The sequence below is a fragment of the Agelaius tricolor genome, unplaced genomic scaffold, assembly GCF_023055355.1.
Source record: "Agelaius tricolor isolate 1412-34295 unplaced genomic scaffold, bAgeTri1.0.p SCAF_25, whole genome shotgun sequence".
In the NCBI taxonomy this organism is placed as follows: Eukaryota; Metazoa; Chordata; class Aves; order Passeriformes; family Icteridae; genus Agelaius; species Agelaius tricolor.
The window spans coordinates 11,390,805-11,416,071 of record NW_027269285.1 but is presented as its reverse complement, the minus strand read 5'-3'; the positions used below and the strand labels follow the sequence as shown (position 1 = coordinate 11,416,071).

The window sequence follows — 25,267 nt, the reverse complement described above, 5'->3', positions numbered from 1 at the left end:
TTTTTTGTATTGCAAGTGAATGGTCAATACATTTTATTAGTGAATACGGGTACAAGAATGTCTTCTGCATCCTTTCAGAGGGGAAGCTTCCCTAGATCTAAAGCTGCTCAGCTCCACGATAGGATGCTTTGTCTGAAAAGGGAACTCTAGTCTTTGTCCTTTTGGATTGCTTCCATAGTTTTTCACTCACTCTTCAGGTACCTGTTAATATGTTCTGTTATCCCTTGCAAACTTTTATGGGCATAATCACTGAATTGGTACGTATTCCATGAAGTCCACAGGCCCTGTTGAGATGCAGCCACAGGTCTCAAGGGTGTTAGCAGATGTTATTCTGAGGCCACTCCTAATGATGTTTGATGGATCATGGTGACTGAGGAAAGTGCCCAAAGACTGGATGAAAGCAAATGTCACCCATCTCCAAAAAAGGCAGCTAGGAGGACTTGGAAAAGTACAAGGCAGCCAGCCTCATTTTTATCCCCAGGAAGCTGATGGAGCAGCTATTTCTGGAAAGCATTGCCAGGCACATGAAGGAGGACAAAATAACATAGTCAGCATGGATTTACCAGGGGAACTTCATGCTGAACAACTTTTTAAACTTCTCTGATGAATCAACTTGCCCAGTAGATGAAGGGAATATTGTCTGCCTGGGCTTCAGGGAGGTTTTTGACATTTATCTACATGGCACCACACATACATACCAGAAGGAATAGTGCAAAGAGGAGGGAACCAGTGTCTTTTCAAGGATGCTCAGTGAAAAGACAAGAGGCAGTGGGCACACAGTGAAATACAGGAGATTGCCTCTGCACATCACCAAATGATTTTTTACTCTGAGGGCGACTGAACCACAGCACAGACTGCCCAGAAAGATGGTGGAGCCTGGATCTTTGAAGACATTAAAAGTACACCCAGATATAATCCTGGGCAAGAGGCTCTAGGTATCCTGGTTTAAGCAGGGGGGTTGGACCTGGTGAGCCCCACTGACGCCTTCCACTCTCGTTCATTCTGTGCTAGTGAATTCTCTTAGAGATGCATTTCAAGCACTGGCATGACAAAGTTCTGTGCAGAGAGAGATCCAAATGGACATGGGATCTAAGTTCCTTCAGTAGTGTTCAAGAAGAATGCAAAACTCTGGGATAAGTGTCTCTTCCATAACTGAATCCCTTTCACGGGAAAATTCCCCAGCTATAGAAAGATCTTCTGATAGGCATGCTTAAGACTGACACTGGCTGAGCAAATTTCTCCCTATGTGTGTTTAAGACCAGTTAGGATCTTCACCAAAAGTGTTGTCAACATAGTCCCAGAAGGTATATTGTTAAGAAGTGACAACTTAGATCAGAATGGCAAATATTGGTCCACAAAATGTATTAATGTATGGGAATTATCTACTTGGGTTCAAACTAAAAATAAAAATAAAGAGTTAGTCTTTATTTATCAATTTCATTGCAATATTGATAAGGAAAGAAAAAGACCTAAGTCCTTAACTTTCTTAATTCTAACAAAGATTTTAAAAATTCCTTCGAAAAACTGTATCCTAATTATCAGACTATGAAACAATTTTAGTTGGGAAAAAAGTTCCAAAATTGTGTAGATAGTGGCAAAGAAGCCAAGAAAATAGGTAAGAAACAAAAAGAGAGCAAAAGAGTCAGCTTCAGTCTGCAAGCTCATTCTGGAAGTAGTCTGCTAGAAAAAGGAACCCCCAGTTGAATTTCCAATGTATTCATGCACTTGATTCAGTAACTGGCCATTGTAAAAACCAATCCTTTTGTACAACTTCTCCCAGCAACAAAAACTCCAACAGGTTGAAACCACCATCGTGCCTGTGCCAGACGTATTTAAAAGAGAAATGATGATTTTCTTGAAAATCTATTTGCATAAAAGTTGCAAGACATTGGAGGGATTCTCCACATTCTCATTTCTCCTGGTGGCTGGAAAGTACATTTGATAAAGTATGCAACAAAGCATATGATTTATAAGGTAGGGTAAAATGGATGTTTTGGGAATTGATCTCTTGTTGATATTAAACTTCATATCCACTCTCGGTGAAGTTTCTAAAAGAAATGATGGAGCTGAGGCATGAATCTGCCACAACAAGTGTTAAGCAAACATACACACTCCCCTTCACATGCCCCCCTTCCACACACACCTAGGCCCACACAGAGGTCAGCATAGCAGATGATGAACACCTTGGAAAAGACTGAAATGCTAAATACCTCTCTTTGGGGGCAAAATAGGTGGTGCAATAATTCAAATATCTGGTACAAAAATTCTGTTTAATATCTACCTCCTATTTAAAACATGGCTTTTCATTTAATTATATTTACCGAATATTTTAATTTAATTTGTTTCTTTTAAATTACTTAGTTCTCATGTGTTGTATGTCTAGGAATATTTTCTTCTAAAAATAGAAAAAAATAGATAATATCTTTTCAGAAGAAAACATTGGTTTATACAATTTTAGACCATCATGATATGGAAGAATATTTTTGTCCCTCACTAAGGTGGAAGAAGTATTTGGATCACAGATCATTTACAATGAAATACTTTACATTTTTAAGATGATTTCAATTAATTTTGATCCTTATTGCTTATTCATTGTAAACAGTAATTTATCACTGAAGGGAAAGTGTGTGTGGTATATCTACATTATGTTCAAACCCAATTCCTACTAATGGCCAGGCTGAACTCCAGTAAATAATGTCCTGAATGATATTTTGCTGCCTTCTTTGTCACTTCATGAAATCCTAATGTGATGAAATATTGAAATACAGAGATTTTCTCTTAGACAGTGTCACATGTAGAAACCCATCCCATGTATTTTATGCTGTAATTCTTACCTCTTTTAAAATTTGATATCTTCTGCATAGTTTTCATTAACCTGTTACAGTAGTGAAAATCACAGATAAATGCAATTTTGTACAACTTTGAAATTACCCCAAGAGCTGAGAGAAAACTTGCTCTTACACTTCAAACCGAGTTTCTTCTGTATTCAAACTTTGTTTCTCTACCATCAAGAGTCTCCTTTGCTGCTGCTCAAAGCCCCATCCAACCTGACCTTGAATACCTTCAGGGATGGGACATCCACACCTTCTCTGGGTAACCTGTTCCAGGGTTCCAGCACCCCACAGTAAAAAATGTCTTCCTTTCATCTAATATGTGTCAGAAATATTAAATCTAGGCCTATAAACTTTGAGGAAAGGTTTGAAATTCTTTTGATTTGATGCACATTTTATATGAATACTGACTTACAGATGACTAAAATATGTTGATGGGCATTTGAGCTTGACACTTTTTGAAAAAATGCATGGAATTTAAAATTAAAACCAGTACCATTAAAAACTTCTTGCCATTTTCTTTTTCCTCTGATATTCAAAATTGCATATATGAAATATCTGTGCTTCATACAAACCTCTCAGACACTCTCAGAAAAAAGCTTTTATTTCAGACTAAGTTACGGTTTACATAGAACACTAGTACTAGTGAAGGTTTTTCTGGGCATAGGGGGAACACCTTCTCCTTGGATTTGTGTGCAGAATGCATTTTATGGAAACTGGAAAATTGATCATCTGATCCCCAGACCCTGTGGAAATTATTTCTTTTTCCCACAAAAAAATGGCCTGCATTTGAAGCCACTCGCCCTGGCAGAACAGGGCGGTGCCGAGCGAGAAAATTGCAGGCTTTCTAGATTTCTCCAAAACTAAAGCTGCTACCAACAGAGACCCTGCAAGTCCTTAGGGCCCCACCACTCTGTTCATACCCAGACCCTGGGGTAAAGACTTCTTTTTTCCATGCAAAATGGCACCTGTTTGTGGCCACTCACCCTGGCCGACATTGCTGTGTCAAGCTAGAAATTTGCAATCTTTTCTGGATTTCTCCAAAACTAAAGCCTCCATCAAGGGGTCCCTGCAAGTCCTTAGGGCTACAAAGGCCACCTTTCATCTGATACACAGACACTGGGGAAAGGACTTCTTTTTCTCATGGAAAATGGCCTCCGTTTGTGGCCACTCACCCTGGCCAATACGGCAGTGACAACCTTGAAATTGTCCAACTTTGCTGTATCTCTCCAAAACTAAAGCTGACAGCAACTACAACCCTGCAAGTCCCATAAGCCTGCAAGGCCACCTTTCAATTGATACCCTGACCCTGGGGAAATTTATTCTTTTTCCCATTGAAAATGGGTTTTGTTTGCCACCAGTTACCCCGGTCCCCAGGGCAGGGCCAAGCTCAGAACTATGCTGGATTTCTCCAAAACTAAAGCTGCCAGCAAATAGGGCCATACAAGTCCTTAGACTCCAAACGTCACCTTACAACTGATCCCCAGACCCTGGGGAAAGGACTTCTTTTTCCCACAGAACATGGCCTCTGTTTGCAGCATGTCGCCCTGACAGACAGGGCAGTGCCAGGTTAGGAATCTGCAAACTTTGCTGGATTTCTCCAAAACTAAAGCTGCCAGCAACTAGGACCCTGCAAATCCTTAGAGCCCCACACGTCACCTTTCAACTGATTCCCAGACCTTGGGGAAATGACTGCTTTTTCCCACGGAAAAATGCCTCCCTTTGCAGCAACTCACCCTTGCCGACAGGGCAGTGCCAAGGTAGAAAAGGGCAAACCTTGTTGGATTTCTCCAAAACTAAATCTGCCAGAAACTAGGACCCTGGAAGGCTATAGAGTCCCAAAAGTCACCTTTCAACTGCTACCCAGACCCTGAGGAAAGACTTCTTTTCAGCACAGAAAATGGCTTCCTTTTATGGCCACTCATCCTGGCCGAACAGGGCAGGGCCAAGCTCGAAATTGGCAAACTTTGCTGGATTTCTCCAAAATTAAAGCCGCCAGCAACTAGGACCCTGCAAGGCCGCAGAGCCCCAAAGGCCACTGTTCATCTGATACCCAGACAGTGGGAAATGACTTCTTATTCCCACAGAAAGTAAGCTCCGTTTGCGGCCACACGCCCAGGCCAAACAGGGCAGTGCCAAGCTAGAAATAGGCAAAATTTGCTGGATTTCTCCAAAAATAAAGCTGCCAGCAACTAGGACCCTGCAAGGTTTTAGAGCCCTAAAGGTCACCTTTTAACTGATACCCAGACGCTGAGGAAATTTCTTCTTTTCCACACGGAAAATAGCCTTCATTTAAGGCCACTCGCCCTGGCTGATACAGCAGTGCCAAGTTCGAAATCGGCAAACTTTGCTGGATTTCTCCAAAACTAATGCTGCCAGTAATTACGACCCTGCAAGTCCTTAGAGCCCCAAAGGCCACCTTTCATCTAATCCCCAGACCCTGTAGAAATTACTTCTTTTTCTCATGGAAAATGGCCTGCATTTGTGGCCACTCGTCCTGGGTCACAGGGCAGCGCTTAGTGAGAAATTTTTAAACTTTGCTGGATTTCTCCAAAATTAGAGCTGCCACCAGCTAGGACTTTTACAGGCTTTTGAGCCCCAAACCTCACCTTTAAACTGATCCCCAGATCCTGAGGAAAGGACTTCTCCACACGGAATATGGCCTGCGTTTGAGGACACTCGTCTTGGCCAACAGAGGGGCGCCAGATTAGAAATTGGAAAAGTTTGCTGGATTTCTCCAAAACTAAAGCTGCCAGCAACTAGGACTCTTCAAATCCTAAGAGCCCCAAAGGCCACCTTTCATCTGATACCTAGACCCTGGGGAAAGGACTTATTTTTGCCATGGAAAATGGCCTCCATTTGCATACATTCACACTGGTAGTCCTTGGTGTGGCAATTTTGAATTTTGCAAACGTTGCTGGATTTCTCCAAAACTAAAGCGTCCGGCAACTGGGACTCTGCAAGTCCTTAGAGCCCCAAAGGCCACCTTTCATCTAATCCCCAGACCCTGGGGAAAGGACTTCTTTTTCCCACAGAAAATTGCTCTGTTTACGGCCACTTGCGCTGGGTCACTGGGAGGCGCTTACTGAGAAATTTGCAAACTTTGTGGATTTCTCTAAAACTAAAGCTGCGAGCAACTAGGAGCCTTAGAGCTACAAAGGCCACCTTTCATCTGATCCCCAGACCCTGGCCAGAGGACTTCTTTTTCCCATTGAAAATTGCCTGCATTTGAAGCCACTCGCCATGGCCAAACAGGGTGGTGCCAAGCGAGAAATTGGCAAGCTTTCTAGATTTCTCCAAAACTAAAGCGGCCAGCAAATAGGATTTTGACAGGCTTTTGAGCCCCAGACCTCTCCTTTAAACTCGATCCCCAGACCCCAGGGAAAATACTTCTTTTTCCCATGGAAAATGGCCTCAGTTTGGGGCCACTCACCTGGGCTGACAGGGCAGTACCAAGCTAGAAATTGGCAAACTTTGCTGGATTTCTCCAAAACTAAAGCTGCCAGCAACTAGGAGCCTGCAAGTCCTTAGAGTCCTAAGCGACACCTTTAATCTGAGCCCCAGACTCTGGGGAAATGACTCCTTTTTCCCAGGGAATATGGCCTGCATTTGCGGCCACTCGCCCTGGCCAAACAGGGCAGGGCCAAGCTCGAAATTGGCAAACTTTGCTGGATTTCTCCAAAATTGAAGCTGCCAGCAACTAGGAGCCTGCAAGTCCTTAGAGCCCCAAATGCCGCCTTTCATCTGATACCCAGACCCTTGGGGATGACTTCTTTCTCTCTTGGAAAATTGCCTCCTTTGCGGCCACTCGCCCTGGCCGACAGGGCGGTACCAAGCTAGAAATTGTCCCACTTTTCTGGATCTCCCCAGAACTAAAGCTGACAGCAACTACAACCCTGCAAGTCCTACAAGCCCGCAAGGCCACCTTTCATCTCATCCCCAGACCCTGGGGAAATGACTTCTTTTTCCCATGTAAATTGCCTCCGTTTGTGGCCACTCACCTGGGGTGACAGGGCAGTGCCAAGCTCAAAATTGGCAAACTTTGCTGGATTTCTCCAAAACAAAAGCTGCCAGCAACAAGGACCAGGCAAGTCCTTATAGCCCCAAAGGTCACCTTTCATCTGATACCCTGACCCTGGGGAAATTACTTCTTTTTCCCACGGAATATGGCCTCCCTTTGAGGCCACTCGCCCTGGCCCACAGGGATCTGCCAAGAGTGAAATTGTCAACCTTTGTTGTATTTCTCCAAAACTAAAGCTGCAAGCAACTAGGACCCTGCAAGGCCACAGAGCTCCAAAGGCCACCTTTCATCTGCTACCCAGACGGTGGGAAATAACTTCTTACTCCCATGGAAAGTGGGCTCTATTTGCAGCCACTCACACTGGGTTACTGGGAGGGACTTACTGAGAAATTTGCAAACTTTTCTGGATTTGTCCAAAACTAAATCCTGCGTCGGGGGGGCCCTGCAAGTCCTTCGGGCCACAAAGGCCACCTTTCACCTTTCACAGACCCTGGGGAAAGGACTTCTTTTTGCCATGGAAAATGGCCTCCATTTGTGTGCATTCACACTGGTAGTCCTTGGTGTGGCAATTTTGAATTTTGCAAACATTGCTGGATTTCTCCAAAACTAAAGTGTCCGGCAACTGGGACTCTGCAAGTCCTACAAGCCCCAAAGGCCCCCTTTCATCTGATCTCCAGACCCTGGGGAAATGACTTCTTTTTCCCATGGAAAATGGCTTCCGTGTGTGGCCACTCGCCTGGGCTGACAGGGCAATGCCAAGCTAGAAATTAGCAATCTATGCTGGATTTCTCCAAAAGTAAAGCTGCCGCAACTAGGAGCCTGCAACTCCTTAGAACCCCAAAGGCCACCTTTCATCTGACACCCAAATCTTGCGGAGAGGACTTCTTTCTCTCTTGGAAAATGGCCTCCATTTGCGGCCAGTTGCCCTGGCCAAACAGGGCGGTGCCAAGCTGTCACTTGTAACACAGCACAGCCTCATGGAACACAGGTGCCCCTGGGACATTGCCACTGCTCATGAATGAATGTGTCCATTGTGAAGCAGCCGAGTCTAATGAAACACAGGAGAACATTGTTATAAAATGGACTTTCATGGAAGCAAGTGTCAACTCTTTTACAGCAGGCCCTCGTGGAACCTAGGAGACCACTGATGCAAAGGAATCATGGGGAAAAAAGTTTCAATTTTGAACAATGTGGGGTTTCATGGAACACAGATGCCACTTGGATAATGCCAAGGCATGTGGAAGTCAGCGTCCACTGTGACAAAGCACAGCCTCAAGGAACTCAGAAGACCATTGTGACACAATGGAATCTCATGGATCCAAGGCTCTACTTTGATTGGGCCTCATGGGCCACAGGAGCCACTGGGACATTGTCAGGCTTAGTAGAAACAAGGCTCCGTTATTGCACAGCAAGGCCTTATGGCACCTGGGAGGCCACTGTGATTCAAAGGAATCTGATGGAATCGAGTGTCAATTGTGACATAGCAGGGCCTCATGGCACCCAATAGACAACTGTGACACAATGCAATCTCTGGGAACCGAGTGCCAACTGCAAACAGAGCGGGGCCTCATGGGACACAGCTGCAAGTTGGATACTGTCAGGGCAGGTGGAACTCAGTGTCCATTGTGACACAACACAGGCTCATTAATAATAGCACAGTGACACCATGGAATCTTTGGGAACCATGGGTCACTTGTAAACACAGCCGAGCTCCATGGAACCAAGGAGACCACTGTGGTGCAATAAAATCCCAAGGAAACAAGGGTTTTATACGGTTATAAACACATCAGGCTCTCATGAAACTAAAGGGAACATTGTGATGCAGTGGAATCTCATGGATTCAAGGCTCTACTTTGAGCAAGACAGGCCTCATGGAACACAGGTGCTACTGGAACATTGCAAGGCCTAGTAGAAACAAGATTCCATTATTGCACAAAAAGGCCTCATAGCATCTGGGTGGCTACTGTGTCACAATGGCATCTGATAGAAGTAAGTTTTCATGGAGACACCAAAGGACCTCATGGCACCCAGGAGACCACTGTGACGTCATGTGATCTTGGGGAATGCAGTGTCAACTGCAAACATGGCAGGGCCTCATGGAACACAGGTGCCACTGGGATATCCCCATTGCTCATGGAAGCAAGTGTCCATTATGACATAGACAGGTCTAGTGGAACATAGGAGACCACTGTGACACAAGAAAATTTCAAGATACTAAGACTCCATTGCAACACAGAGGGCCATCATGGAACCAAGATAACCACTGTGAGGCAATAGCCTTATGGAACAAAGAGTAAGTTGTCAACACAGCAGGGCTTCATGGATCCCTAGTGCCAATGAGACATTTCCAAGACTTGTGCAAGCAAGTGTCCATTGTGACACAGCCAGGCCTAATGGAACACAGAAGAACATTGTTAGACCATGAAATCTCATAGAAGCAAGTGCCAACTCTTTCACAGCAGGGCCTCATGGAACCCAGGAGACCACTGTGATGCAATCGAGTCTTGGGGAAAAAAGTTTCAATTTTGAACTTCATGGAACACAGGGTCCACTTGTGTACTGCCAGGGAAGGTGGAACTAGGTGTCCATTGGAACACAGTAGAGACTCATGGAAGTCAGAAGACTATTGTGATGCAATGGAATCTCAAGGATCTACGTTGATTAAGTGGGACATCATGGGTAACAGGTGTCCCTGGGACATTGCCAGGCCTAGTAGGAACAAGGCTCCATTTTTCAAAGCATGCCCTCAGGGCATCTAGAAGGCCACTCTGTTGTAAAGGAGTATGATGGAAGCAAGTGTCCATTGCAACATAGGAACACCTCATGGCACCCAGGAGACCATGGAGACACAATGCGATCTCTGGGAACCAAGTGGCAACTGCAAACTCTAACCCCTAACCTTAACCCCTTACCCGAATCCTCTGCCCTTCTCCATCCCCACTGCCCCTCTGTTGTATTGCACTAAATAGTTATTTGGTTGTTTGCACTGGGTGTTTGGTAATTTGCACTGTTCACATGATTTGTATCCTATGACCACATGGTCTCCCTTCCCCCCCCCCCCGCCGCCAAGTGTCAGCATTGGTGGTCTCTTCCTGGGTTACCCCTCCCCTTGCCCCTCCTCACAGATATCCCATTGGCTGTGGTCCTCTTCCTCTGCCCCCACTTCCCCCGGGTATAAAAACCCCTTAGAGGCAGCTGGCTGGCCTCTTTTTTCCATGTGGGGTTTTCCATCTGATGGTTCTTCTGGGAATAAAGAGAGGACATTCATTCCCACATGGAGAAGAGTGCTTCTTGTCTTTTGCCTTTGTCCACGTAAGATTGTGTGGGCTGGGGTCCATAGCTAGTCGGATTGGACCTGTACAGCCTGTCCAGACATGGATTCGTACACCCCACCACCCCTGTCCTCACACGAGGAAGCACTGCAAGCCATACTGCACTGCAAGCTGGAAGCTGAGGTCTAGGTTGTGCTCAAGAATGCTGGAAAACACCTTTCTGAGAAGAGCTGTCTTCCCAAAATGCAATTTTGCATTCTTTCCCAAAGTTCATTTTTAGCCTGCCACCATCTTGGGAAGGATATCTTGACTCACATGCCCGTGCCACCATCTTGAGTGTACCTGTAGTGACTTCTGACCATTACTGCCATCTTGAGTGTGGTGTGATGCAATTTCTGGTAAATCCCCACCATCTTGAGAGTAGCACTACGAGTTTGTTCTGGATCCACCATGTTGACTGCTATGGCACGTGACTTCCTGTCATGCTCGCCATCTTGAGTGGACTGATGCCAATTCCTGACTCCTCTACCATCTTGAGCACATTATCATCACAGAATCACAGAATCACTAGGTTGGAAGAGACCTTTAAGATCATCTAGTCCAACCCATGCCCTAACACCAGCTCAACTAAACCACGGCACTGAGTGCCACATCCAATCTTTTTTTAAACACATCCAGGGATGGTGACTCCACCACCTCCCTGGGCAGACGATTTCAGTTCTTTATCATTCTTTCAGTAAAAAACTTTTTCCTAACATCCCACCTAAGTTTCCCTTGGCACAGCTTAAGAATGTGTCCTCTCGTTCTGTCGGTTGTTGCCTGGAAAAATAGACTACCCCCCACCTGATGACAACCGCCTTTCAAGTAGTTGTAGAGAGTGATAAAGTCACCTCTGAGTCTCCTTTCCTCCAGCCTAAACAACCCCAGCTCCCTCAGTGTTTACTCGCAGGGCTTGTGCTCCAAGCCCTTCAAGTCCTGTGACTTCCTGCAGCCAAAGCCTAACAGCACATGGCAAGAGCCCTGCTTCCTCATTTGGCTCACTACAACCCTCCTCAGCCACTGCCGAGGCAGGTGGGTCCCGCACCTGGTGCTCCCAGGCACCACATGTGCGCCAGGGCCAGCAGGAGGCAGCGGCAGGCAGGGAAAGCGCCTCAGTGACACTTCGACGCGTCACTCACTGTCCGTGTGAGGATTTCTTAGTTGCAGCACCGCTTTTTAGCTGCAGGTGGCCGCAGTGAGTCGTTTAAGTCATGGCACACATGCTCATTTCTTAGTTGCAGTACCACTTTTAGTCTGCAGGTGACACTACTGAGTCACTAAATAGCATATATACGCAGTACCTCGTACTTATCACCAGGTGGCAGCAGCGATTTAAGTCCCAACCAAGATATCAGACTGTTTTGGAGTGACACACAAAACGCTTTTTGTTTGAATAGACAGAGCTATTTCTATTGCCTTCATAGAGATCATATTTTCTCCCATTTTCAAGCCCTTTCTTGTTTAAATTATATATACAAAAGGTACATTTTTATTTTCAAACGCTGTATATGTGTATTAAGAATTATACTCTTAAGATCCCGCATATAAAAGGGTCACATTTGGAAATCAATTTTTATAAAAATTATATATATATTTATATATATATATATGTATGTATAAAACATAAGAAAAGTTACCATTTTAACTACCCTAACCATTACCCCTTACAACTGCACCTAACCCAGCAACTCAGTATCTCAGGAGCAGTTCAGAGGTAGCTCCCAGGAGCCAAAGCTAGCCAGAGCCATAACTCCTGGCAGCTTTCATCTTGCAACAATCCTCCAACTTTCACAATTTTAGGAGGCAGAATCCCACTTTTAGCCCCAGGAATGTGACTGTGAATGTTAGCTCTTTTCCATAGGAAGGAAAGCCTCACAACCCACTGTCTCAGGGATAGTGGAGACACAGCCCCCAGGAGTCCAAGGCCAGCCAAAGCCTGGCAGATTTCATCTGGAAGGAATCCTCTGATATTCACAAGTTTAGGAGGCAGAATCCCATTTTTGGATTACAGTGCCTGACCACAAATTGATGACCCTTTTCCATATGAAGGAAAGCCTGGCAACCCAGTGTCTTGTGGGCAGTTGTGTTCCAACCCAAACCACTCCATGACTCTATGACTGGGAGTGCTTCAAGAAGTCCTGCTGAATGAGTTCAGGGATAGGGGTGCCACTGCAGGCCAGTAACTGCACCATCATCCCAGTGCCTGTGGCTGGGCATGGGTCAAATGGCCCTTTCTAGGTGTGGTGAGAACATCCTGAAAAGAAGTTGATCTTTCCTCCTGAATGTTTGCAGCAGAACACGGAAATGAAGTTGATGCTAACATAAATGCAGGTTTTATTTATCTGGGTCTGCAGCTATCATGAGCTCCATCCATTTCCTGCTGCTCAGTCTTTTAGTCAGTGCCCAGTTCCCCACACTCTCCTCCCTGACAGTGCCCAGCACCATCCAGGATTCAGGGTCACCATCGAACACAGGGCAGCCGGATGGCTCAATGTGCATGGCACAGGCATAGCCCTGTGAACAGCCTGCTTGGTCATAAACACACAGGATGTGCATCTGGATCTGCACGCCAGCCCCAGAGCCACTGAAGTGACGGGCACACATTGAGCTGATGGCATCAGCTACTCTTTGTTCTAAAGCTACTTTCTCCACATTACTGTGGGTCCCAGTGACTTTACCGTTGTCATCCACACCAAAAAATAAATATCCACCCTCAGTGTTTGCAAAGGCAGAGACGTATTTAGGAAAGTTTTTTTCTGATGTATTACAAGCTACTCTTTGTACTGCATTCCTTAAATTCAATATGGGTTGCCTGTGTGAAACCCAGGACCTCCCCAACCAGCACTTCATCTTTCTTTATAAACCTGGCCACGGTATCTTGGATGTTGTGCTCTTGGATGTTCAGAGGAGTCTCTTTTGCTCCTTTGCTCCCCCATCAAAACTCAGCTGAGCTCTCTTGGCAGTCAGTCCATTCTCTTTGTGGCACTTGACACAGTTTTTCTTCCTCAGGAATTCAGGAGCTTCTCTGGAAGTCACAGGATAAACCAATATGCCAGACCTATAAAACAAACCAGTGGTTAAGCTGCAGAGGTGCAACTTTGTGGCTGCACCTCCCAGCTCCGGGCCTCCACAGCTCCATGTTTTAACAAAAAGCAGCAGGTTACTCCCCTGCTGCATCCATGCAAAGTATGGATGAGCCTTGCTTCTGCCAGTGCAATCCCTGAGGCTCGTCTCTATGTCTCCACAAATGCCATGCTCCCAGAAGAAGTAATTCTTGTCCTCACTCTCCATTCTCAAAATTCCCCCTCCTGAATTCAGCAATGCACACACTGCTATGGAAAAGACTTTTTCTGTTTTCTAATTGCTAGACTTCTTCTTTCTGGAACTCTTTCCTAAAAGTGTTTTCCCAATAACTACCAACACATCAGGATAGTTTGTGGTCAAATCAATCAGCAGCTGCCTCTCCTGGCTGGCAATCGTGATCCTGAAATGATATATTATTAAAACCACTTCATGATTATCATAGAATTGTTAGGGTTAGGAAACCTTTCTGAGACCATGGAGTCCAATTGGTCCCATAGCACTGCCAAGACTACCACTAACCCATGTCCCTCCCTTCGCGCCACATTTACACATCTGTCAAATCCCTCCACAGGTGGTGATTCTACCACTGGCCTGGGCAGCCTGTGCCAGAGCTGGAGAACCCTTTCACCGAAGAAACTTTTCCCTGATGTTCAATCTAAATCTCTCCTGAGAAAACTCAAGACTGTTTCCCCTCAAGCCTCTCCTTGTTCTGTGGGAGCAGAACCCAACCTCACCTTGCTTGCACCCTCCTGTCAGGGAGTTGTGCAGAGCAAGAAGGTCCCCCTTGAGCCTCCTTTTCTCCAGACTGAGTCTCCCAGATTCTTCAGCTGCTCCTTATCAAACGTGCTCCAGACCATTCCCCAGCTCCACTACCCTTCACTGGACATGCAGAGAAGGGCATACACGCAATATCGGGACCAAGAAAACTTGGGGAAAAAGGAAACATTGGAAAATGAAAGTGAAAATTAAAATAATTTATTACAAGGGCAGTCAGGTCTGAGCGGGCTTGGTGCGGAGGCCGCGGGTTAACGATGGGAATTGCTTGGGCGCTCTGGCACTGCTCTGAAGTCCCGTCGAAAGCACATCCCCGCCGCCCGAAGCCGCGGCCGATTTTTCCCGGCCCCCGCGGTCCCTGAGGGCGAAGAGCCCCGCCCCGCGGGCAGAATCCCTTGGGTGGGCGGGGGCGGCTGCGGAGCGGGCAAAGCCCCGGGCCGGGGCTGCGGTAGGAGCGGCTGCGCAAGGCTGAGGGGCCGTCCCGGGCTCCTCTTCTCTCCCCCCCGCCCCCAGCCGGCCCTGCCGGGCGCTGCTGCCGCCTCGTCTCCGGCTCGGGCCCGTCCCCCGCCGCTCCAGACAGCGTCGGCGACCGGCAGGGAGGAAAGTGTGGAGAACGGGGACCGGGCGCTGACCCAGCTTCCCGAGGAATCGGGCTTCGGGCCAGCTCCGTGGGCGCCGCAGGCGGCGAGTGCCAGCACAGGGCTCCGTTTGGCAGAAACTTCCCTTCCCTTCTCTTCCCACACGGTCCCTCCCCACCCGGCCGACATCGTGCTCTGCATCTGTATTTCAAACAGTTTAATTTTAAAAATATTCTATTCAGTGCTAAAATAACTTTCCACTTCCACGCGCGGCCGCGCCTCCAGCTTCACCAGGCTCGATCACGGACTCGGCGGGACATGCAGTGGCAGCGGGGGGAGAGTGGGGCTAGGGGGGCAGCGGGTATTGGGGGGCGGCAGAGCCCCAGGGCGGGAGCGCTTCCCGGGAGCTCCAGCACCCTGCTGCTTCCTTTCCCACCTCGGAGATAGCGGGTACCTAGGCCGGGGCAAGGCCCTCCAGCATAGGGCAGCGGCTCCTCCTGCTCTGCAGGCTGCCGGGGGACTGCAAATTCCACTCGGCTGGAGCTGTGCCCCGAGGCAGAGCCAAGGCCGGTCAGTACCTGCCCTCTGGGAGGGGAAAGCGCTCCCCTCTCTCCCAGCATGAATGGCTTAAACTAGCAGCTTATTGCACAGCGTCCCAGTGGGTCCCTGCCGGCCGCTCCCTCACTGCCCCCCACACCCATCATCACCTGCTCCCACAAGCGAGTGAAGACATCACCCAGAGCAGGTGGAAGGTGCCTCTCCTGTTCCCAGCACCCAGGGGAAGGGCAGGCAGGGGAGCCACAAGCAGGCAAACAGCATCTGCCAGTGTCCTGGGGACCATGGAGAGCAGGGAGCCCCATGGAGAACCCCCCCACACATGCAGCCCACCCAGCAGAGAGCCCCAGCTCTAGGGCAGGGAGCAGGGAGAGAGGGAGCCAATAAATAGAGGCAATTTTGCAGGTACTGGCAGCAGCCCCATCCATCGGGCAGGGCAGGATAGGGCAGGGCAGGGCGCACTTGATGTGAGTGGTGGGAGCCCCGACACTGGGGAAGGGGCAGGCTGAAGGGAAGCGCTGGTCCTGGGGGGCCAGGTGGCTCTGCAAGGGGCTGGCAAAGGTGCCGGACCAGGCAGGTTAGCTCTCCGAGACTGTGTGGCACACAGAGTTCTGGTCAGCACAAAATCTCTTCAGAGGTGGCGCACCAGAGTCCTCATCCTCTTCAGTTACCTGCAAGAGCCAGAGGTCACAGGAAGTGACACTGAGCTACGCACACCTAGACAAGGCTGTGTCACACTATGGGGACAGCCCAGGCTGTCACCCATGCACAGGCTCCAGGGCACCAGGAATGTGAACCCACTCCAGCCCTGCAGCCTGCCAGAATTGTCATTTTCCCACATTCCCATATCCTTCCCTCACACTCCAACACTTGATCTGAACCAAGGAATAAAGACTAAAGCTCAGGAAACCATGAGGTTCTGGGAGCTCCCGGGGGCACTTCAGGACTGCAGAGCCTGTCCATCCACCAAGATGCTTCTGCTACAAGAAGCAGCAACAATGGTCAAAGGGCCAATCTAGGTCCATGCACATTTAGAGATGGTTTGAATCCCCCTTCCCTTACCTGAGTCTCAAGGGGGACTGGCTCTTCCTTTGTGAGAGTGGGAGGCTCATCTGCCACTTCTGAGGAAGGCAGGGAGGGCTCTGGGGAGAACAGGTGGGTCAACAAAAATGCAGACCCCGCACCCAGGTCAGTGCTGACCGAGGACAGAACACCTAGCTAAAGAAGTCCCCGATGCCCTGTCAGCTTCCAGCAGTGACATGGCCACCCACTGAACCACCATGTTCCCTGATAACACCCTCTGCCTCCTCCCTTCTTGGCCCAGCACCCACCTTCCAGGGTCTCCTGCCCCAGGGTAGGAGGCTGTGAGTCATCTGTGCGGAAGTCAGACGTGTGGGCAGGACTCATGGACTCACTCTGCTGAGGACTGGGGCTGGAGTTGGGACTGCTGTCCACCTTGAGCTGGTATACATCAGACAGGGAGCTCTGGTTGCTGTTCTCATCTGCAGAAACAGCACCTGGTGAAAAAGAGCACCTTGATGCAGGGGCACAGGCAGCTCAGGGTGGCACTGGAAGCTGGGGTCTTGCTGAGAAGGCAGAGCACGGTCAGAGAGTTAAACAGGGGATTCACTGTTCCACATCAGCCTAAGGGCTGTCAGGCACAGGACTGAGTCTTCCAGAACACAGTGGGAATCATATACACAACTGGCCATGGGAGAGGGAATGTTCCTGCCCTGGGAATGAGAATGAGCACTGCCAAATCCCACTTCTGCAGCTTGGGAGGGCCCTGGGCATCCAAGAGCAGGAATCTCCTGCTGTGTACCATGGTTTTGTTCCTCCTCTGTGAAGCAACACAAGGAATAATGCTCAGCACCAGTGAAGAAGCAGGCCTGGCACACACCTTGCCAAAGTGCAGACCTGCAACATAACCCCACCGCATCTCCTGGGAGCGACAGCAAATTTTCCTTAGCCACACACAGAACAGGTGCTGGGCAGATGTGTACACTACCTCAGCAGTGAAACCTCTCCTGGCTGTACCACAGTGCCTAGACCAAGAGCAAGGCCAGGGACAGCCTTTGCCCCTTCACCCTAAGGTCCAGGGAAGTAACTTTTGGAAAAGCAAGCTTGGCCGCAGGTGGCTATTGGCCTCTCCCCAGCAGAGCATGGAAAGGGGGGATCAGGAAACCCCACTTCTCCAGTTGGCTGTGAAGCTTCCCACAGAAGATACCAGAAACAGCCCATTAAGATTCTCTAACAGCAAAAATGAACAGTTTGGACAGGGACAATCCAGGAGTGGATCAGCCCAACTCCACAGCTCAACTTCATTGTTCTCCACTCCATGCCACTGCTCAGAGGCAAGCACTGCTCTTCCCCATACTGGCAGCACACAGAACCAACAATGTCCCAGCGGCTGTACAGCCTTGGAGTCTTTCCCCACGTTGAAGGGAGCTCAGCCCAGACCCACCTTGGAACTCCAGAAGGAGGGAGGAGTTGGCAGAGGTGTCAGCTGGGAAGCCATTGGGTTCTCGGGCCGTGCTGCTACTCGATTTGGATTTCTCTTTCTTGAGGAGAGAAGGAAAAGCACAAACACAATGTCAGAGAAACACATGCTGCTCCAGAGGAGCCATTCCCCTTTCTGTCTCCAGAAGCCCAGAGGGATGTGCTCAAGCTGGCCTCTTCCCTTGGCTTTGGGGGCACATTCCTAAGTGAGAGACAAAACTCCGTCTACGAAGGGCCTGGGAATCAGGAAAGAGAGGAGGAGCTGATGCCCATCTAGGAATGACACCAAGTAAAGCAAATCCTCGGAGAAGTCAAGCAGAAGCAGGAGGGGTCTCAAGAGAGCTCAGGGGGCTCGATAGTTCAGAGGAGGCTCAGGTTTGCTGAAGGGGCTTTTTGGGGCTGGGGGGTGCCCAGGAGCTCATGGGGCTTCAGAAGGGTTGGGTTCAGGGGTCGGCTTGGGGAGGGATCAGGAGCTTGGAGGTACTCGGGGGGATCTCGATAGGGCAGGAGGGGCTCGGTGGGGCCTCAAAGGTGCTCAGCAGGGCTGGGAGGGCTCAGGTGCTGGCTTGGGGAGGGCTCAGGGGTCTACCTGGACGGGACACAAGGGGGGTTTGGTGGCATCCGGAAGAACTGGGGGGCTCGGAGGTGGCTCGGGGGGCTTCGGTGGTCGGTAGGGCTGGGGGAGGCTCAGAGCTCAGCTTAAGGGGGGTTGTTAATGAGCTAGGCTGGCTGTGGGCGGTGGCTCCCGGCTCATCCCCACAAGCGGTACCCACCTCCTTACTGTCCGCCACTGGCACCCACTTGAATATCCGCAGGGACGTGTCGCCCACCGTCACCCACTTCTTCTCCCTGCGGGACACAACGCTGACGGACCGGACCGGGCCTGGGGCACCATGGCAACAAAACCCGCCATCCCGCCACGCTCTGGTTGGCCCAGAGGAGCGTCAGTTCAGCACCGCGCAGCACTCCCCCCCCCCCCCCCCCCCGTCCCCCGCACTGTGATTGGCTGGGCTAACCGCCTTTCACAGTCGCTTCCCTCCCCGCCACGCTCCCATTGGCCGCCGCCCCTCCGCCCGCACCCGCTGGTTGGGCGCGCACTCCCAAGTCGCACCCCGCGGTGCGGTGATTGGCTGCGCGCGAGTGGCAAAGCCCTCCCCCCCGCGGGCCCGCCCTCACCATCTGCGGACGCGCTCGATGGCTGCCATCACCTTCTTGATGTCATCTTTGGCGCGGCTGCGGGTTTCGGCCCGCACCGAGCGCCCCGACATGGCGCGCGCAGCCCCGCAGCACCGGCCCCGCCGCACCCGCCGGCGCACCCGGCCCCGCGCACGCGCCCTGCGTGGCCCGCCCGCGCGCTGCGCTTCCTGCGTCACCACGCCCGACACGCCCCGGCTGCTGCGCCTGCGCAAGCTTACACGCCCTACAGTGGGCACGGAAACGACGCGCAGGCGAGGCGACGGTGCACCGCCATCTTCTTTTGGGGCAGGTCCCGCTGCACACTACCGTGAGATGACCCTGAGATCCCGGGCCGGGGGAATGCTGCACCGTTACCGCACTGCCCCGTTCCCTGCAGCAGAGTCCCCACCGTTTAGCATCAACATTGAGCTTTGGCAGCTCTCTTGAAAAAAAACAAAAAAAAAACCAACCAAAAAACCTACCCCAAATCCACACAACTCCCGTTTCTAAGCTCAGGAGAACTCGGAGGCATTGGCTTAGCAATCGATTTCATGGGATACTGATGATCTAAGCCCGGGGGGAAAACAACACAAGAGTGTGGAGTATGACACTGGGAGACGCCACTGTCCCCAGCCCTGTCCCGCCCATCAAACAGCACGCAAGGAAGGACCCGGGCACTCTTTTATTACTGCTGTAAAAAAGAAAAACAAAACATCCCCAAGGCAGAGCACAGTTGCCTCCTGCTGTACAGGTAGCTTAGTGCTTCTTGCCATAGATGGCAGCCAACGCTTTGCGAGCGCTGGAGATCTGCTGCTCCAGCCTCTCTTGCGTGGCTTTGTTCCCAGTTTTTTTCAGCATGGCCTCCATCTCCTCCACCACGGCACGGTACCCGGCAGTGTTGTGGAGGACACGGATAGCACGGTCCCCACAGGACACGACATAGCGGCCGGTGGTGTCAAACGCAAGGTCTGTGATACAGTGGCTGTGCACGCCAAGAAAACGCTCCTCCTCCTCGCCGCGCCGTGTGTTGTACACCACAATGTCTGTGCCGCTCGCCACAGCGACCGTGCGGCCATCAGGGGACAGAGCAATGCGGCATGGCTCCAGCACTGCACACTGCCCTGTCAGAAGCAGGTGTGGGTCCTGCTGCTTCTTGTACTCCACATCTGTGTCCCAGAACTTCCATGTGCCATCCTTTGACACGGTAGCCATCCTGCAGGCAAGAGAGCACAGTGAGTGCATGGAAAAAGGGTGGCACCTCTTACCCTGCCCTGTCCATGAACCAGGAATCCTCTGTGGAGAGTGATCTCTTGGGAAGCGTGAGTCTATACACAGATACAGTCTCTGTTCTTTTTCCAAAGCAAAAAAGCCTACCACTAGACCAGGCTGCTCCAAGCCCCTTCCAACACAGCCTTTAACACTTCCTAGGATGAGGCAGCCACATCTTCTCTGGGCAACCTGTGGCAGGGCCTCACCACCCTCACAACCAAGCCTTTCTTCCTAATATCCCACCTAACCCACTCTCTATCAGTCTGAAACCATTCCCCCTTATCTTGTCACTCCAGGCCCCTGTAAATAATCTCTCTCCCATCTTTCTTGTCAATTCCCTTCAGGTCCTACAAAGCCACAATTACATAACCTGAAGCCTTCTATTTTCCAGGCTGAGCAATTCCAATTCTCTCAGCCTTTCCTCACACCAGAGCTGCTCCATCCCTCTGATCATGTTGGTATCTCCACTAGACTCACTCCAGCAGCTCCAAGTCCTTTGTGTGCTGGAGAACTGGAGGCAGCTCTGCAAGTGGGGTCTCACCTGAGTGGAGCAGAGGGGCAGAATTCCACACTCCCTTGTTACCCACGCGCTGTGGGATCAACCCAGAGAAGCTTCTGGGCTGGGTCATGTCAACTTCTCACTCACAAGCACCCCCAGGCTGCTCTCAGTCTGTTCATCCCCAGCTTGGATACTGGGGGTTGCCCTGCTCTGTTTGGGTGGCCAGTCAGGAGTCTGATGGCTCAGCCTGGATGCCACAACCTTCCCAGAGAGAGATGCCGCAAGAGACAATTTTCTAGGAGTTTCAGGCAGTCCTTCAACTGCTGGGTAACCTCAGCAAGGGGCAGGCAATTCAGCTCTGAGCAGTGATTTCAGCTCTGCCTTGCTAGGTGTACCCTGGCCAACGCAGGGACAAAGAGACAGGAGCATCGTGTAGTTATTCCGCAGGGGTAGCCTTTATTCCAGCACCCTGCCAAGGAGGCCAGGGACAGCAACTCCCCTCTGAATGGGGCAGAAGCAGGGGTTTTTATGGGGAAAAGCGGGGGTGGTACAAAGGGGAAAAACCAATCGGTTCCAACAAATTTACATGGGCTTCCAAAGCATGCTGGGAACTCACTATGACCAAGGAGGATTTCTCAATCCAGGAAGGTTTGAGAAGATCTTATCATAATCTATTCAAGAGATACCTCTCCAAGGGAGAGGGTTGGCGTGCATATCTGTCTCCACACTGATCCAGGTACAGCATCAGCACTTGTTCTTGTTAAACCACATGAGATTCCAATGAGGAGGGTGGCACAAGCCAGATTTGGCTCCCCAGAGCAGCGTTTTACCCCTGTAGCTCAGTGGTGAAGCTGGTGAACACTGAAAGAGATGAGCTTACATGTCCTTAGAGTAACTAAGAGCAGGTAACACACACATACCTCCTTGAGTCATTGGAGAAGGAAAAGGATTGTATACCAGCAGTGTGGCCCTTCAACTCAAAAGCCCTGGTCACCTCCCTGAAGTCTCCGTTCTTGCTAAAACACACCTCCCATACCTTCACATCAGGGGTAAAGCCACAGGATGCCACAAACCTGTGTGAAGGAATAAGCAGACACACAGATTGCCTCTTAGAGAGAACCTGAGTGAGGCAGGGCCACAGCTCTGCAAACCTGTCCTGACTCCTGCATTCAAGTCTGGTCAGCTGAATTTCCATTTTTCCCTGAAACCTGGCTGGTAAAGGGAACAGTAAGGAAGGGTGCCAGAACAGCTCAGGAATGAGAAACTCTCCAGTCAAAGTAGAAGAACTAAATGCTTTTTATCCCCAACCTCCTCATGCCAGGAGCAAGGCAAATCAAACTACAGCAGCAAGTAATTTTCCCAAAAAACATATCTCCCAGAAATAAAACCTTTATTTTTATAATTAACCTTTAAGAGATCACAGACAAGCTCAAAATGCTGTTTTCTTTGCATAAGGCATTTGCTCTGTCCCACCCCCGCTATCTGAGGCCAAAGCTGTTCTCAGGTTACCAGAACAGCAGCGCTGAGGCAGGATGGCAGAACAAGAGTGCCTGACCCCACATCAGCTCCATCTCCTGGGAGGTCAAAATACCTTTTTAAACTGTGGAACCCTGAGAAAGTTGCATTACAATAGCAACTAACTGCCAATGGTCTGAACTGATGCTATGCCTGTTCGAAGGAGCAGCCTGAAATCTTGCCTGTCACTCACCTCCCACAGGGTGACACTGTGGCATAGGCATTGTTCATCTGGTTGGTGTTAATGCTGGCCAGGACTTCGCCCTTTGGGCTCCAGATCAGGATGGTGGTGTCACTGGAAGCTGTCATGATAAACTTCCCTGGGGAAAAGGCAAAGATCAGGAGAGCCCCCAGACCTAACACTACCACAGACTGAATGAAGCCCCAGGATAACCTCTCCCTGCAGCTGGAGAAAACCAGCAGCAGCACCAAAATCCAGGGACTATCAGTCTCCTAGGACAAGGTAAAGAGCGGTATCACAAGACTCAGCTCCTGGTTATGCCTCAGTACTCCCCTGGCTCCTGAGCAGGCAGGAGGCACTGAGTCCGTGTGTGCCCTGTACTCAGAACCCTGAGCCCCACAAGCAGAGCTGGGACCCCCACATGCAGCCCCACTGGGCTGTGCCACAAACAAGAACAAACACTCCATCTGACCTGCATGCCCAAAATCAGCTTGAGGATAAGCACCTTTCAAGCTGTGGATTGCAGGCAGGCAACTGAATCCCAGTCACAACACCATGATCCATGATTGCTGGTTGTGCCCATGCTGGACTGCTGCTTGTTCCCACTTCCCCTTTGCCACCTCAGCCCAGGCAGGGAGTTGCCTGTTTACCTTCCAGGTACTTGGTTTAAGTTTTTGCTTTCACAGCTCCAGTCTCAGTTAACATTTTCCCTGCTCTCCTATTACAGAGGTGAGCTCACATCCACCTGCTTCCAATTGCCACTGGCACATACCTGACACATTAATCCATCAAGCCCTCACCACTAAAATGTAATTTCCACCCATCCACCCCCACCTCTGTTCTAGATGATCCCAGAAGTTCAAGATAGACCATATTAACTCACTAGAGAGATTTCTGACTGGTTAAAGAGAGACCGGCAGCCCAGAGAACAGCAATCCTCTCAATATTGAGACCAGACCTCTTTGCAACAGCATCCCTGAAAATGTAAATTAAGAAACTATGCATATCGGGGAGCTGGTTACAGGGATATTACTGGTGTGAAAACAACACCTTTTGGTTCAGTCGACAGCAAATTAAGTTAAAAAAAACAAATGAACTACAAAGTTCAGTACTGGTGCTGTCCACAGCCCTGAGAATGCCAAAAACTCTTAACACTTTGAATCCAGCAGCTTCACAAGGAAATCAAAGCTGAACTGGAGAGGTGAGCAGCTCATTTCCATACCTGTCTCTGCAATCCCTATGTTAATGACAGGAGCCTTGTGCTTCTTTGGGAAGTCCCCAGAAGTCGCAGTGAAGGTGAAGCTGCCATCATCCTTTTTGGTCATCTTGTAGACACGAATGGTCTCAGCATTGGCCAGCCAGACAATAAAAGCCCTGTGGAGGGAGAGGCTCTGAGCCCCAGCTCAGCCCAGGTCACTCAGGGGCACCTGGGAAGAGGGATATGCTGCCACGTAAAAATATTTACAAGGGCACCAAGTTCTCTCCCTATGCTGGCTCAACTGCAACACTGAATGAAAAAGAATGAAATTTATTATCCACACCAGGAAACAAGATCCCTTCTTCTCTTTCTAGAAGAGACCAAAAAGCCAAAAGACATTCTTCCACCAGATTTCCCACCCAGCAAGAGCTCCCCTGACCACTGGAAAGACTCAGCAGCACATTCCAGCTGCACTGTCAGCTGGCAGTGACGTCAACAGGTACCTTCGATGGGGGCAGCAAGCTGTGCACAGGGATATTTGCCCTGAAAACCACATTAACCCACCAGGAGCTGGACTAGATGAACTCCAGAGGTCCCCTCCAACTCAAACTACTGTGATTCTGTGCCAGCTGCTCTCAGAAAAGGCCATAAGTCAATGATATCGTGATGATCCAGTGAGAGATGCTGCCTCCACCCATCCCAGAGCAACACCACTGAGCCCACCGCAGCTTGGCCATGAGACTGGCGGCTCTGCAGGACATCCCGGTGCCAGTACAAGGTCCGGCCGTACCGTGAGTCGGGGCTGAGGCGGACGAGCTCGGCGTGGTCCAGCCCCATGTTGGCGCGCAGGCAGCGGTGCTCCCGCCCTGCCAGGTCCCGGGTGCTCCACAGCCGCACCGTGCGGTCCTCAGAGCATGATGCCAGGTACTTGCCGTTGCTGCTGAAATCCAGGCAGGTGACTGGGCTGCTGTGGCCCTGCAGACAGAGAGTGGTCACGAAGGACGCGGGAGGGGATGGGGAGGAGCAGTAGGACACCAGCACCGGGGGGGGAAGAGGGACACCGGCACAGGCAGGACACCAGCATCGAGAGGGACACCTGCACCGCCCCCGGCAGGACAACGGCGCCGGAGTGGGGGGGGGGGGGGGGGGGTACGGGGCACCGGCGGGACACCAATATCGAGGGGGACACCGATACCGAGGAGCACACTGGCATCAGCACGGGGAAGGCACCGGCCCTGTGCACACGCGGTACCTTAAGGGTAGCCACCAGCAGCCGGTGTGCGAAGCTGTGCTGGTGCGGCTTCTCCCTGCGAGCCCTCGCCGCCGGCTTCGCCTTCCGCGGCTCCTCCGGCCTGGCGTGCCCGTTCGCCCTGGTTTCTGCGGGAACGGAGGGGTCGGTGGGTACGCTCCGCTCCGCGCTGCCCGGTGCCCCACTGTCCGCACGGTACTTACCGTCCTGCGGGGCGGTGGGGGTCTCCCGCGGAGCAGAGCGGTGCAGCGCGACCGCCAGCAGCAGGACAAGCATGAGGACGATGAGGGCGCCTGGCAGCACCGACCCGCCCAGCCCTGCCACCGCCTCCATATTCCCGCCGCCGCGTCAGCGGCCCGTAGCAGGAGGGGGGGAAATTTCCGTGTGCGCATACGCGGCCCCGGTAATACGCGCAGGGCGGCCCCTGGCGGTGGTACTGCACCCCCCGCCCCGGCCGTCCTCCATTCAGCAGCGGACACCCCTCACCCCCCCTCCTAGTCCCTGTTCTCAGCCCTTGCCTCCCACAA

General features: G+C 50.7%; 3 protein-coding genes across 5 annotated transcripts; all 3 read right to left on the bottom strand.

Moving 5' to 3' along the window:
- Nucleotides 1-11,805: 11,805 nt before the first annotated feature.
- On the bottom strand, nucleotides 11,806-13,691 carry LOC139599852 (protein SLFN14-like; the record flags this gene model as incomplete). Its single annotated transcript, XM_071447524.1, is given in 3 exon segments — nucleotides 11,806-12,908; nucleotides 12,910-13,027; nucleotides 13,222-13,691. Coding segments are annotated over 3 exon segments (999 nt in total), but the record flags the coding sequence as incomplete, so codon positions are not given.
- A 515-nt stretch (nucleotides 13,692-14,206) lies between these two features.
- BCL7B (BAF chromatin remodeling complex subunit BCL7B) lies at nucleotides 14,207-19,025 on the bottom strand. 2 transcript variants are annotated; one of them, XM_071447545.1, is made up of 6 exons: nucleotides 18,830-19,025; nucleotides 18,427-18,502; nucleotides 17,619-17,715; nucleotides 16,486-16,671; nucleotides 16,217-16,296; nucleotides 14,207-15,825 (listed from the first exon to the last, which is right to left on the bottom strand). In XM_071447545.1, exons 1-6 carry the CDS (start codon nucleotides 18,919-18,921, stop codon nucleotides 15,733-15,735), a joined length of 624 nt encoding a protein of 207 aa, XP_071303646.1. In that variant the 5' UTR covers nucleotides 18,922-19,025; the 3' UTR covers nucleotides 14,207-15,732. The 2 variants fall into 2 exon arrangements, with proteins under 2 accessions (XP_071303646.1, XP_071303647.1); XM_071447546.1 differs by having other exon boundaries at nucleotides 16,486-16,656; nucleotides 18,830-19,024.
- Nucleotides 19,026-19,496: 471 nt separating this feature from the next.
- Nucleotides 19,497-25,153, bottom strand: TBL2 (transducin beta like 2). Of its 2 annotated transcripts, XM_071447543.1 has the most exons (7): nucleotides 24,944-25,153; nucleotides 24,744-24,868; nucleotides 24,282-24,466; nucleotides 23,516-23,667; nucleotides 22,306-22,432; nucleotides 21,518-21,670; nucleotides 19,497-20,042 (listed from the first exon to the last, which is right to left on the bottom strand). In XM_071447543.1, the coding sequence occupies exons 1-7, from the start codon at nucleotides 25,071-25,073 to the stop codon at nucleotides 19,586-19,588; spliced, it is 1,329 nt and encodes a 442-aa protein (XP_071303644.1). In that variant the 5' UTR covers nucleotides 25,074-25,153; the 3' UTR covers nucleotides 19,497-19,585. The 2 variants fall into 2 exon arrangements, with proteins under 2 accessions (XP_071303644.1, XP_071303645.1); XM_071447544.1 differs by lacking the exon at nucleotides 24,744-24,868 and having other exon boundaries at nucleotides 24,944-25,150.
- Nucleotides 25,154-25,267: the final 114 nt, after the last annotated feature.